The 12111-nt window shown below is 45.2% G+C and overlaps 1 protein-coding gene across 1 annotated transcript; it reads left to right on the forward strand.

Annotated features, from left to right (window-relative positions):
- Positions 1–3146: 3146 nt before the first annotated feature.
- tmem106bb (transmembrane protein 106Bb) lies at positions 3147–11725 on the forward strand. The gene is made up of 8 exons (XM_060043140.1): positions 3147–3268; positions 4585–4776; positions 5095–5158; positions 5476–5635; positions 8695–8835; positions 9051–9100; positions 9471–9524; positions 10310–11725. The coding sequence occupies exons 2-8, from the start codon at positions 4593–4595 to the stop codon at positions 10446–10448; spliced, it is 792 nt and encodes a 263-aa protein (XP_059899123.1). The 5' UTR covers positions 3147–3268; positions 4585–4592; the 3' UTR covers positions 10449–11725.
- The last annotated feature ends 386 nt before the right edge of the window (positions 11726–12111 follow it).

Below are 12111 nucleotides of genomic sequence, written 5' to 3' on the forward strand. Positions count from 1 at the left end.
ATGCCCTGACAGAAATAAGAGATGTGGTATCTTTGGCTGTCACAGGCCTGTAATAAGACTGTCCAATCGTCTCATTCAATCATCTCATCATCCCAAAGGAAATGATGGGAATATGTACTTGTCTGTCCTCCTATCCGCCTACCTACCTGTGTGTGTGAACTGGGCTTCCACTGGGCTAGGAAGACCTGTGGTTAAAGCTAGCAAGCTAGCTGTGTGTTTTTTGGCAGTGACTTTGGCGGGAGATCTGAAGGGAGCAGGTTTCTATCAGAATGAAGCTGCATGGTTCCTCAAAATTGCGGTATGAAAGGTTTGCTTTTGCGGGGCAAAGGGGCTTATTTGAACTGGGAATATGTTGGCAGCTTGTGTTGCATTAACAAAAGGACCTTCAAGCTATCACTTTGACGATTAAAAGTTGAACTCATGAATGTTTCATTCTTTAGCTGTACCCTGAAACATGAGACAGCAGGTAGTTTATTTTGGGGGGTTTGCCTCAGCTACTGTGTTCTTTCCATTGCCCCGAACAACCGCACACACATGGAAATACATACAAACACAAACAGACACACACACACAAGTCTTTGACACTTTGTTCTAGTGGCGGGGGGGGGGGGGGGGGGTTGGCGACCTCCAGCTTGTGAGGGGAAGTGGTTCTGATGTCACGGCCCAAACCAAAGGTCATCTCAAGGAGAGACCGAATCCCGTCCTCCCTCGTACATAATCAGCCATCAGCCCCTATGCAGGTCTACAATGGGCCTGAGGCTGAGGGGGTGATCTCAGCATTAGGCCCAATCAGTGGAGGGCTCTTCAAGGTAATCGCTGGCTCCAGCCTCCTGTTGGCTCTGTCTCATCAGGGCTGCTTGACTGGAGGGCAGCAACAGAGTCTGGAGGTCAAACGAGCCTGGAACCCCTTTGTGGGCGGTGACTTACCACTGCCCAACCTCTCACCTGCAGGGCTCTTCATTAATAGATCATATAGGTAGTTGGATTCATTTGAATGATTCTTTTATGTATTAAGCTGCGTCATATGCCACTTAGTATCGCAACGCCAATAGTTGGAATACTATTACTGCTACTGCTGATATTACTGCTTTCCCATTCATGGTAATACTAATGAATCATGAAGTCAAATATCTATTGATGATAATTGTTAATTAAATATTAGTGAATTAACTAATAGTTCATTAACAGTAAACTATGGTAGAGTATTAATTTACTAATGGTGTACCTGTTTGATAAACGATAGCGGTCAACCCTAACCAACTTACCCTATAACCTTACCCCTCACCTCCCATAATAATGTTCATTACTGCATGAACTAATGTTTATAAATGTTTAATTATTATGCCCTTAAGGGACCAAATATAAAAGTATAAAGCGATAATATAGCTTTATATTTCAGAGGGCTTCTGTGACATAGGCCTTAAGTTGCAAGGAATGGAAAAGACTCTTCAGCATTCTCATTCTTCCTGTCTAAGCATCCGAGCCGTTCCTCACCTCCCAGGCCCACAGGCCCGGACCACCACACTGCATTGACCCCGCTGACGCGGAACGAATGAATTGACCGCTGGAATGGCGGGATGAGTGATCGCACCAGGGCCAGCCTTTTGTGGATGAAAATACAATGCAGCAAAAACAATATCATCCCGCATTGCCTGGCGGTCGGTGTAGACAGGGGCAGTGATGGGACCGATTCGCAGTGATTAGACGGAGGGCTCGAGCCACAGGGCTGATTGGATGAGCAGCGAGCGGCCGACCACAGTCGCTGAGTAACACATGGAAGCTCGCCACTGTGCAGCACGCACGACCACAACACGACCCCCCCCACCCCCCCCCCCCCCCGCGCTTCCTGTTGGGGGGGGGGGGGGAGACAGTCAATCTAATTCTGACAAGCAGCAAGAATGGAATAAACAACTGAGACTGCAGCTCTTACCCCACCACACGTTCAAGATGAAGACTTCTAGTCCATGAATTAATGTGTAAACATAAAAAAAATACATAAACATGGATTCAAAGAAGCCAAAGTTAACAAGGAAAGTCAATTCCTAAAGGTCCTTCTCAATGGTGTCCTCTGCTCCTTGAACTAGGTCTTGAACTTCAACATAGCTCCCAGTCATACGGTTCACTGTGCTGCTCTCTCCCCCTTCCTCTCTTGTGATGGCACGGCAGCCATCACAACATAACCATTAGACATGAATAAACACAACACAAAAAACGATTTAGCGCCAAACCAAACTCAGGGTTGGATGTTACGAGGTGCTGCAGAATATAACAATGGTTAGTTCCAAGTATTGGCGCCTTAAGTGTAAACTCAGTTAAGCACATCAGTTCTACAGCTGTGCCTCTCCTAGCTCTTCGCAGCAGCATCCTGTGAAGGCTAAGTATATATGAAGTCTTCCATATACATGGTGGATACCAAAACAATAATCCTATCAATTGCAATAATGTTGCAATTAATGCATTAGAATTATAAAACAACCTGACTCGATGAAATATTAAGAGATTCCCTTTAAGCATCCAATAAACCATATAAAATGGTCAAAATGAAATGTATTCAAAATGGGATAGAGAACATGAGTACTTATTTTGACCTATGGACCAGTGTCCTCATGTGCAATTGGCCTTTTCTTTTCTTTGTTTTTCTTTGTTACCATACATCTCTGGCTCAACACTTGAAGGATGCTGGTCATAACCCGAAGTAACTCCCAAAATATATATCATCAAGTATATCGAACAAATGTCACAGCATGGGTGTTGCATCAATAAGGTCTGGTTGATTTTTTTTTAACATCAAAATATGTCATAAGGTCGATAGAATACGTGGTTTTAAATACATCAGAAAGAAAATAAAATGATAAATTGAACCTAATTGAATATGTGTAACAATCCATGTACAGATCATCTCGAGCTGGGTTCATAATTATAAACAAATGGCGCCCCCTTGTGCAAATACGTTGATAAGAATAACCTCTATGTTGATCTTAAAATATGATCGTATTTCCAATCATGACTCCCGTCAAGTTTCAAATCATACAATTTAACACATGCAAATCTCACAAAATAAAATCTTTAATCGCTGCAGTTTTACCATCGAGGCGTTCGAAGCCGCCGTCGGTATGACGAGCAAAGCGCGCATGCGCGAGACGTCATGACGTCTCGCACATGCGCTGTTTGCTCGCCAAACTAACAGTAAACACACAACACGTCCATGAGTAACGTTAACGCTGCTGCTGACCGCCATTAAGCTTGACTATTAAACGGCCGCATATCGGTAAGTAGACACCGTCGACGGGGTTGAGGTTTAAGTGTACACAACGTACTTTAGTCCCGTCCTGAGCCGGGGAGGCGGTCTGCTGTCGGGGTCGTTGATCTGCAGACACTTTAATGTGACAGGAGCTCAGCTAGCTAATGACGTACTATCACTAGATCACTACAACTGGAGCTCAGACTTCTTCTATATAATATCATGATATAATATAATATAATCATCTATCTATGTGTCCCACCTGGTGCACGACACTATAACTTGACTAGAGCTCACTGACCATCTGGGGGTTAGTCATGTATCCTCCCATGAACTCCTGTGTCTCCTCCTCCCCTATGTCCTCCTGTCTCCTATCGTATGTCCTCCTGTCTCCTCCCCTATGTCCTCCTGTCTCCTATCGAATGTCATCCTGTCTCCTCTCCTCTGTTCTCCTGTGTCTCCTATCCTCCGTCCTCCTGTGTCTCCTATCCTCTGTCCTCCTGTGTCTCCTATCCTCCGTCCTCCTGTGTCTCCTATCCTCCGTCCTCCTGTCTCCTCTCCTCTGTCCTCCTGTCTCCTCTCCTCTCCTCTGTCCTCCTGTGTCTCCTATCCTCCGTCCTCCTGTGTCTCTTCTCCTATGTCCTCCTGTCTCCTCTCATATGTTCCCCTTTGTCTCTCCTATGTGCTCCTGTGTCTCCTTTGTCCTCCTGTGTCTCTCCTTTGTCATCCTGTGTCTCCTCTCCTATGTCCTCCTCTATCTCCTCTCCTCGTAAACATTACACTGCTGCATACTTAAAGCTGGGGCAAGCTGTTTGTATGAGAAGCTTTTTTGTGTCATATTGGTGTGAAATCTCTGTGTCGCGACTCGCGAGAGTAATCGATGTGCTATCGACAGCCTCTCCTGGCTGTCCAAGGCCTGTATCAGAGGAGAACTGTACTCTTTAAAGATTTCTGTCCACTAGGGGACAAACACCCTGTGTTGTAAAGAGTGACATGTAAGACTACTCCTGCATATTTAGTTCACCCAGAAATGGGCCAGCAGTGTTTGCACTTTGTCACTTAACTTCTGCTGCTTGACTTCAGGGAGTGAGGATCATTATGAGATAAGCTTTAGCAACAGAAGAGGTGCAGATTTTGCAATCAGTACTGGCCCACAGACTATAGGGTGAGACAACTACAGAATAATGCTATTCCTCAAGCCTTAGTCCATCCACACTTGTCATTTGACCATATCCTCACCTTGTCAGTGTTCTATGTGCCATCTTTGGTTTGGATCATTTCAGAGTCTAGCGCTCTGGCTGGTTCCTCCAAACCCCCAGCCGTAACAGTGTGGTTCCTTGTAGGTGTGGCTATGGGGAAGTCCTTCTCCCTCTTTGCTAAGCATTCATGCAGCGGCGATCGAACTCTTCTGGAAGATGAGGCCAAGGATGAGGACGGTGAAGGGAAGGATGTGTCCCAGTTCCCCTATGTGGAGTTCACTGGGAGGGACAGCGTCACCTGCCCCACGTGTCAAGGGACTGGGAGGATTCCCAGAGGTAAGGAGAAGAAACGTCGACCACATAAACATGCATAAGGATTTGAAGAGGGCTTCACACTATTGACAACTTGGCATTCCACATGCTTTTAATATCCAGAAATTGTTTTGTGTTTGATAAGTGGCATTGTAGTGAAAAAAAAATGATACCTATGACCGGCAAGAAATGAGAAAGAAAAATCCCCCAAAAAATGTTGTCATATATTACGAAGAGCTTGGCTATGATGTATGTGGGGTTGGCCAATATTTGATGCCATTGTTGATTATGAATATACCAAATCCTCACTGCTTAGTAAAAACATGATGGTTGGGTTTTCAGGCCAGGAGAATCAGCTGGTTGCATTGATTCCATACAGCGACCAACGGCTGAGACCCAGACGAACGTAAGTAAACCATTTAACTCTCTTGATTCATGTACGGGATGCGGATGAGTGACGAGAGGCCTGTAAGATGTTCCTCAGAGCCTCCTCTCTTGTCTCATGCTATTAGCCTCCTCAAACTAACCTCCCACGAATCGCAGCGATGTCGTTGTACCCTCCGACATCTGTAGGCTCCAGGAAGCCTACAGATAGAGGCTCATATTGAGATTTAATCGATTTAGTCGACCCCAGCCTTCAGTCTATAACAACAGGATGTACTTCTATGTAGAGTTCAAGGCGTATGATCCCCCCACCCCCCTCTGTGCGCTGGCGTCCCCCAGGAAGCTGTATGTGACGGCCTCGGTGCTGGTGTGTCTGCTGCTGTCCAGCCTGGCCGTGTTCTTCCTGTTCCCCCGCACCATCGACGTGTCCCACGTGGGGGTCAAGTCGGTGTTCGTCAACTACGACCAGGAGAAGCGCATCGTGTACCTCAACATCACGGTGAGCATTCCAATTATTTCATTGACCGCCTCTCGGTGTACGTGCGTTTTGATTGGACCGCATTAGCCGTCAGCTGACCGGTAGGGTGTGACTAGAGCCAGAACTAGCTCCGCCCTTTAGACGGGGGGGGGGGGTCGTAGGGCTGCCGCATGCAGCTGTGTAGGGGTCCACCGTCCACCCCCCGCTACAACTCGTACCCCCCTGAGGGGTCACGGTGCATCACTGGTGGGACACTCTATGTTCGCTAGGGCGTGCAGGGTTTATACCACACAGTGAACCCCTAATGTTTATACCACACAGTGAACCCCTAATGTTTATACCACACAGTGAACCCCTAACGTTTAAAACCACACGGTGAACCCCTAACGTTTAAAACCACAGTGAACCCCTAACGTTTAAAACCACACGGTGAACCCCTAACGTTTAAAACCACACGGTGAACCCCTAACGTTTAAAACCACACGGTGAACCCCTAACGTTTAAAACCACACGGTGAACCCCTAACGTTTAAAACCACACAGTGAACCCCTAACGTTTAAAACCACACGGTGAACCCCTAACGTTTAAAACCACACGGTGAACCCCTAACGTTTAAAACCACACGGTGAACCCCTAACGTTTAAAACCACACGGTGAACCCCTAACGTTTAAAACCACACGGTGAACCCCTAACGTTTAAAACCACACGGTGAACCCCTAACGTTTAAAACCACACAGTGAACCCCTAACGTTTAAAACCACACGGTGAACCCCTAACGTTTAAAACCACACGGTGAACCCCTAACGTTTAAAACCACACGGTGAACCCCTAACGTTTAAAACCACACGGTGAACCCCTAACGTTTAAAACCACACAGTGAACCCCTAACGTTTAAAACCACACGGTGAACCCCTAACGTTTAAAACCACAGGGTGAACGACGGCTCATAACATTCTGTCTCTTCAGCTTTACTGCACATCTATTGGTTGGCCCTGACATGATGCGCCAGGTCAAAGTGTGACACGCGTGACTCTACCAAATCTCTCTGGTCCATTCGGCCTCTACAGCGCTGCATGCAGGTGCACTGCCTTTCATCAGATAAACGATACTTCAATCACAGCATATTGGGTGTCCAAACACTCATGGATTAGCAATGATTGCTTCATCTGGTTGCCATGGTAGGCACAAACAAGCAATCCTTCAGCAAACAACACGGCCAACCACTCACATGATTCAACTTAAAATCGCTGTTCATTTCTCAAAGATTTTGCATCATGTAGTACTGACAACAAACTAGACGCAAGGTAAACGTTATTAATGACGTGGTATCTGAGGTGACAAACCTAGAGAGTGGTGTTACAACCTAGCTCAAGTGGCCTTAACCAAAGGTAGACACCACATAATGAAGGTTTAAACTAATATGTTTATGGCACAAAGAAGCTAAAGGTTATTTATTAACCCAACCTGAGCCCAATCAATCCAGGATGAACCGCCAATTGAACTGCTGTAAAAGACGTATTGCATTATGAAGGTATGAAATGTGCACGTCAGTGAATCAGTGGTTCGTGTGAGGGTTAGGTGACGTGGTTAAGGTCTATAAAGGCAGAGAAGAGATAGTTACTGAATGTTTGTGCTTTAAATAGCACACTAAATCAAAAAAAGGATAAATTAGTGTGTGTGTGTGTGTGTGTGTGTGTGTGTGTGTGTGTGTGTGTGTGTGTGTGTGTGTGTGTGTGTGTGTGTGTGTGTGTGTGTGTGTGTGTGTGTGTGTGTGTGTGTGTGTGTGTGTGTGTGTGTGTGTGTGCGTATGTATATATGTGTTTGTATATATAGTATATAATATAAAACCTGATAATATACCTGAATTGAATGGTCTCTGATCTGGTTGTTTTAGGTTATGTTTTTCTAAATGAGTCCTTATTTAGTAAATCAGTTGGTTTGGTTGAATGCTCATTTACTTACCTAAATAGTCTTTAATACAAAAGGAAAAAGAATGGTGAAACCACAGTGGATGGTGATCATGGCTGAAACATGGTGAGGGTCTCTGTCATCCCCCTAGCATAAGTCAGGCACACATCACTTCAGTGGAACCAAGGTAGATCGATTCTTAAATACATTTTATAACATTATTAGTTCTCTGGAAAGCGAATAGGGAAATAACAGCATTATTTGACATGCTGAACTGTGTACTTGTAGACACATTTTGAGAACAGTACAGGTGAACCATACATCCTAATGAAACCACCGATAGTGCACGTGTTCCTTGGAAGATCCTGACCAAGTTCACCTCAATGATTGAGTTATGCACAAATAAGATTAATACAAATATGCGGGCATTATTAAATCAATCACTGGTCAGCTACAGAGGAGCCCAGGGGCTTAAAACGTGGTCACTTTAAGGCCTTCCCTCTTAGGGGATCTGGATCGTTTTGTGGCCAAAGCTCAAAAAATGACATCATTTTAAACTAAGCACTGTCCCAGGCGCTTCCTTTGACCTTCCTCTTACTGCTGTACTGCTAACGGTACACACTTCTAAACTGTTGTTTTAATGTTGTACCTATCAGGAACCTTTTCAAACATGAGCCATACCCGGTTTAATTACGTTTCAGTTAAGCCTCTGTGGGGCGCAGGATACTTTGTGATTCGCCTATCTTGTAGAAATATGGACAAATATATGGGGATTGTCCGACGGCCTAGACATCAGACCTTGGGAGGAGATATTAACAATGCAAGCACATGCTCATCATAATATAAAATGCAGCGAGCCGACCAACACAGACTGCAATCTGCTGAGAGCCCCTACTAATAGGCAAATATGAGGCGTCAGCACAACTTTAGTCTGACGGCTAAACTGTAAACCTTGATGTTTTTGGGAGGTTTCGACGGTAAAAAAAAAAAAGAAAACCTTCACCCAACCGTAGCATGCATTCAAACATAACGTCAGAGCATTTCACTCACTAGTAGCTGACTGATGGCTGTGGCCTTTCCAACAAATGACCCTCTGATGGGAGCCGTTGTAGACGGTACCCCCATCCCCTGCCTACGTGTTTGTGACGGGGAAACGGCCTGTATCCCTCAGAACACCCTGAACATCACCAACAACAACTACTACTCCGTGGAGGTGGCCAACATCACGGCCCAGGTGCAGTTTGCCAAGACGGTGATCGGGAAGTCTCGCATCAACAACATCACGGCCATCAGCCCGCTGGACATGAAGCAGGTGACTGGCTCCACTCCTAGCCTAGCTGCAGCCTGTGGTTTGTACTGTTCTAGAACATTGGTTCTCAAAGTGCGGCCCGCGGGCCAATGGCGGCCCGCAGAAACATTCTAATTCTGGGTTCCTATATTGGCCTCTCAAAGCTTTGAGAACCCCTGTTCTAGAAGGTTTGAAGCTGGCTTCAAACGTCTTCTGAGTGTGTTTGCTTTCCCCCTCAGATCGATTACATGGTGTCGACGGTTCTGGCGGATGAGATGAGCTACATGTAGTGAGTACAGTCCTGCTGACAGGGGGAACAAAGGCACCATTAGGGGGTCACCTGGTGGGATGATCATTTCTGAGCTTGGGTCTCAGGCCGAACAAAGGCTGGGATCTACTGCCCCGATACATATTTGGGATTGGCCGATTGTGTCTCATTGTGTTGCTAAGCAGAATTAGCCATTGAGGTCACTGCTCAGACCCCATCCAGCTTCCTCCCAAATTGGTTTAGTGTCTTTATCAACATGTTGGATCTCTGAATCACCAGCATCACATGACCCCGATCAAAACCCCCGATGTTGGGTGAAGGACGATGAAGAAGATGAATTTAGATCTCAGACCTTGAGGAGTTGTTCATCGTAATGCATTTCTCCCCCCAGTGACTACTGCACTCTGCAGTCCATCAGGGTGCACAACATCGTGGTCATGATGCAGTAAGTATCCGTTGAGCTTGGTGGCTTTTAGTCCACTTACTTTTCATTGTTTTCGTTGTTTAAAGCTCCCCTTTAAAGCTGCAGTAGGGAAGAAGTTTCTATTTAGCTTTTTCCCCAAAAAACTAGCAAGAAATGGACCCACTGAGACACTGTCTGCTGTGAGTGTCTTTGAATGACCAGTGTAGCAGCAGTGCAGAGATATTCCCTTCTAAAGCTCAAAGAGAAAGAGTGTAACCCCTGGCTGTCGATCAACCTTGTTCACACGATTCAAGGCTAGCATAGCTTTTTGAGCATATAGTTTGCTAGCTGGTAGGGCTAGCTGGTTGTAAAGTTATAAGATAACTGATGAGAGTCGGCTTGGCTCAGGAGTTAGAGCGAGTTGACTAGTAAACGGTAGGTTGCTAGTTCGGTCGCAGCTCCACCTAGCTGAGTGTCGAGGTGTCACTGAGCTAGACACCTAACCCTAACCAGTCCCGACGAGAATGGTTGACTCTATCGTCGTTGTATGTAGCTTTGGATAAAGCGTCTGCTAAAGGTCCTAAATGTAAATGTGAGGGGGGAAAGAAGGTGGAGTCCCACTGTGAAATGTGGGAACAAATATCAGCATATAACTAGTCAATAAAACTCACTCTCAGTAGACAGGGGGTCAGTGTCTACATTTCATATGCTATAGCAGAATTCCGACAAAGTAATGGTAGCGATACAAAGCATGTGCTTGTGTACCTCGTTACCCTGTGGAGCGGTTTGTGCGTCGTCCCCCCGTCCTGACCTTGCTGTCCCCCCAGGGTGATGGTCACCACCACGTACTTCGGCCACGCCGAGCAGGTGTCCATGGAGATGTACCAGTACGTGGACTGCGGTGGAAACACCACATCTAACCACGGGATGAGCATACCGGCCAGCTTGTTCCAGCCTTCCCAGTGAACCCCCCCCGTCACCGGCTGCAGCACTCCCTGCCCCCCCGGTGTCATCATCCTCCCTCATCCTCTCGTTCATTTATTCATTCGATACTCATCCCTGACTTAACATTTGTGTTGGTCGTACAGGCCTGTTGTAAAGGCAGCTGGCAACAGGAACCAATAGAAAAGCAGGATGATTCTAAACTTGAACGCACAAAGTATTTTACAAGCTAGAGAGAATGCACCTGAGGCTGCAAATAAATCCACGTGGCGTCCCTCCAACGACGTGCTTTGGGTATAAACTACTGATTAGCGCATTCAAGGACAAATTGATAAGATTGTTGAAAGGTCCGTTATTCCATTTTTGAGCCTAAATAGAATTGCACACTGGGTTGTTCAAGCACAAAGCTTTTGTTTGTTGTTAACCTTGTATAAGCTTTTCCCCTTTCTAGGGAGCACCTTGTTAACACACTTTCTATGTTGAAGCTGCTTCAGCCTTGGGCTATAGCTTTCGTTCAGCAGCTTGGTGGTTATGTTTAAGTATTGACGCCAGGGCCATTACGGGCTGATGAAAGATTTAACTGAAGCCTGTATACTAATATTATTATTATTATTATTATTGATACGAGTGACTTAACCCATTGGAAAGGATGATAATCACTTTAATTTATGACTACTACTAAAACTACTTCATTCACGTAAACACGCGCATGTCAACATGCATTGTTTTAACATTTATATTTGAAAAAGGAAAGTATTATTTTTTTGTGTAGGAGTCTTAACCAATTTGCTTAGGACTGGAAATCACATTTGTATATCACCTTTACAAGATTGTACCAAGTTAACAATATATTAAATGCACATGGATAAATAACTTATTTTCATCTCAACAAGTGAAAGCCCATGAAGCATGTCATTCAGTTTAATTTATTTTTTCTTTCTTCCTTCCAATCACTCTGTTGAGTAGGGTAGCGGAGTGTCATACAACATCAAATACTTACATATTACATATTTTTGACAAGACTTCCACAGGCGTGCCGTGTGTTTGCTTAGCTGAATTAGTTCATCTCGGTATAAAAACACATGGTATTACCTAAGGTATTAGCACCATTTGATCAAGGAAGCAAATAAGGAAAATCTAGGAAATGAAATAACAGATGTGGATGCCTTCTTCCACCTTATATTAAGAACTCAAGATAATATTCTGTGACAGTTCAACGCTTTCCGTTCATGGTCATTTGGATTTCCACATTTCTCATTATTTATAGAAATAAATGTAAAAGGCATACCTTTTACACATTGCTTTGGCTCCTGTGTTTTCTTGCTGTGTTTTAGCTAGGCCGCTCAGGAAGACATCCAGCTACCTGGAGGCCCATCCTCCACACTGGAGCGCTGCTCTGGTACCGACCGTATCTGCATTATTCAGACAACGCCCGCTGGGGTCGAGCCCCCAGCCACAGGAGCAGCCTGATGGAGATCTGATCAATAATATACTTCATTCATAAAACTCCTTCTGCAGAAACATATTGAGTAGTGTCCTGAACAAGACCTGATCACAAGAACTGAGGTCAATGAGCAGCTTCACGCCCCCTGAGAGATTTGGTTCTTGTACAATCGTCAATATGAATATTGAGCTGGTCTGAAAGTTACCTTTGACCTTTGACCCTCCTGGGACACGAAGTTTTGAG

Source organism: Gadus macrocephalus, chromosome 22 (genome assembly GCF_031168955.1).
Source record: "Gadus macrocephalus chromosome 22, ASM3116895v1".
Classification (NCBI taxonomy): Eukaryota; Metazoa; Chordata; class Actinopteri; order Gadiformes; family Gadidae; genus Gadus; species Gadus macrocephalus.

Excerpts from the sequence above, each read along its gene's own strand:
- tmem106bb (XM_060043140.1), top strand. The coding sequence starts at position 4,593 with ATGGGGAAGTCCTTCTCCCTCTTTGCTAAGCATTCATGCAGCGGCGAT. Across the intron at positions 5,636-8,694 it reads TCGTGTACCTCAACATCACG|AACACCCTGAACATCACCAA; the intron begins GTGAGCATTCCA and ends TGTATCCCTCAG. Across the intron at positions 8,836-9,050 it reads GCCCGCTGGACATGAAGCAG|ATCGATTACATGGTGTCGAC; the intron begins GTGACTGGCTCC and ends TTTCCCCCTCAG.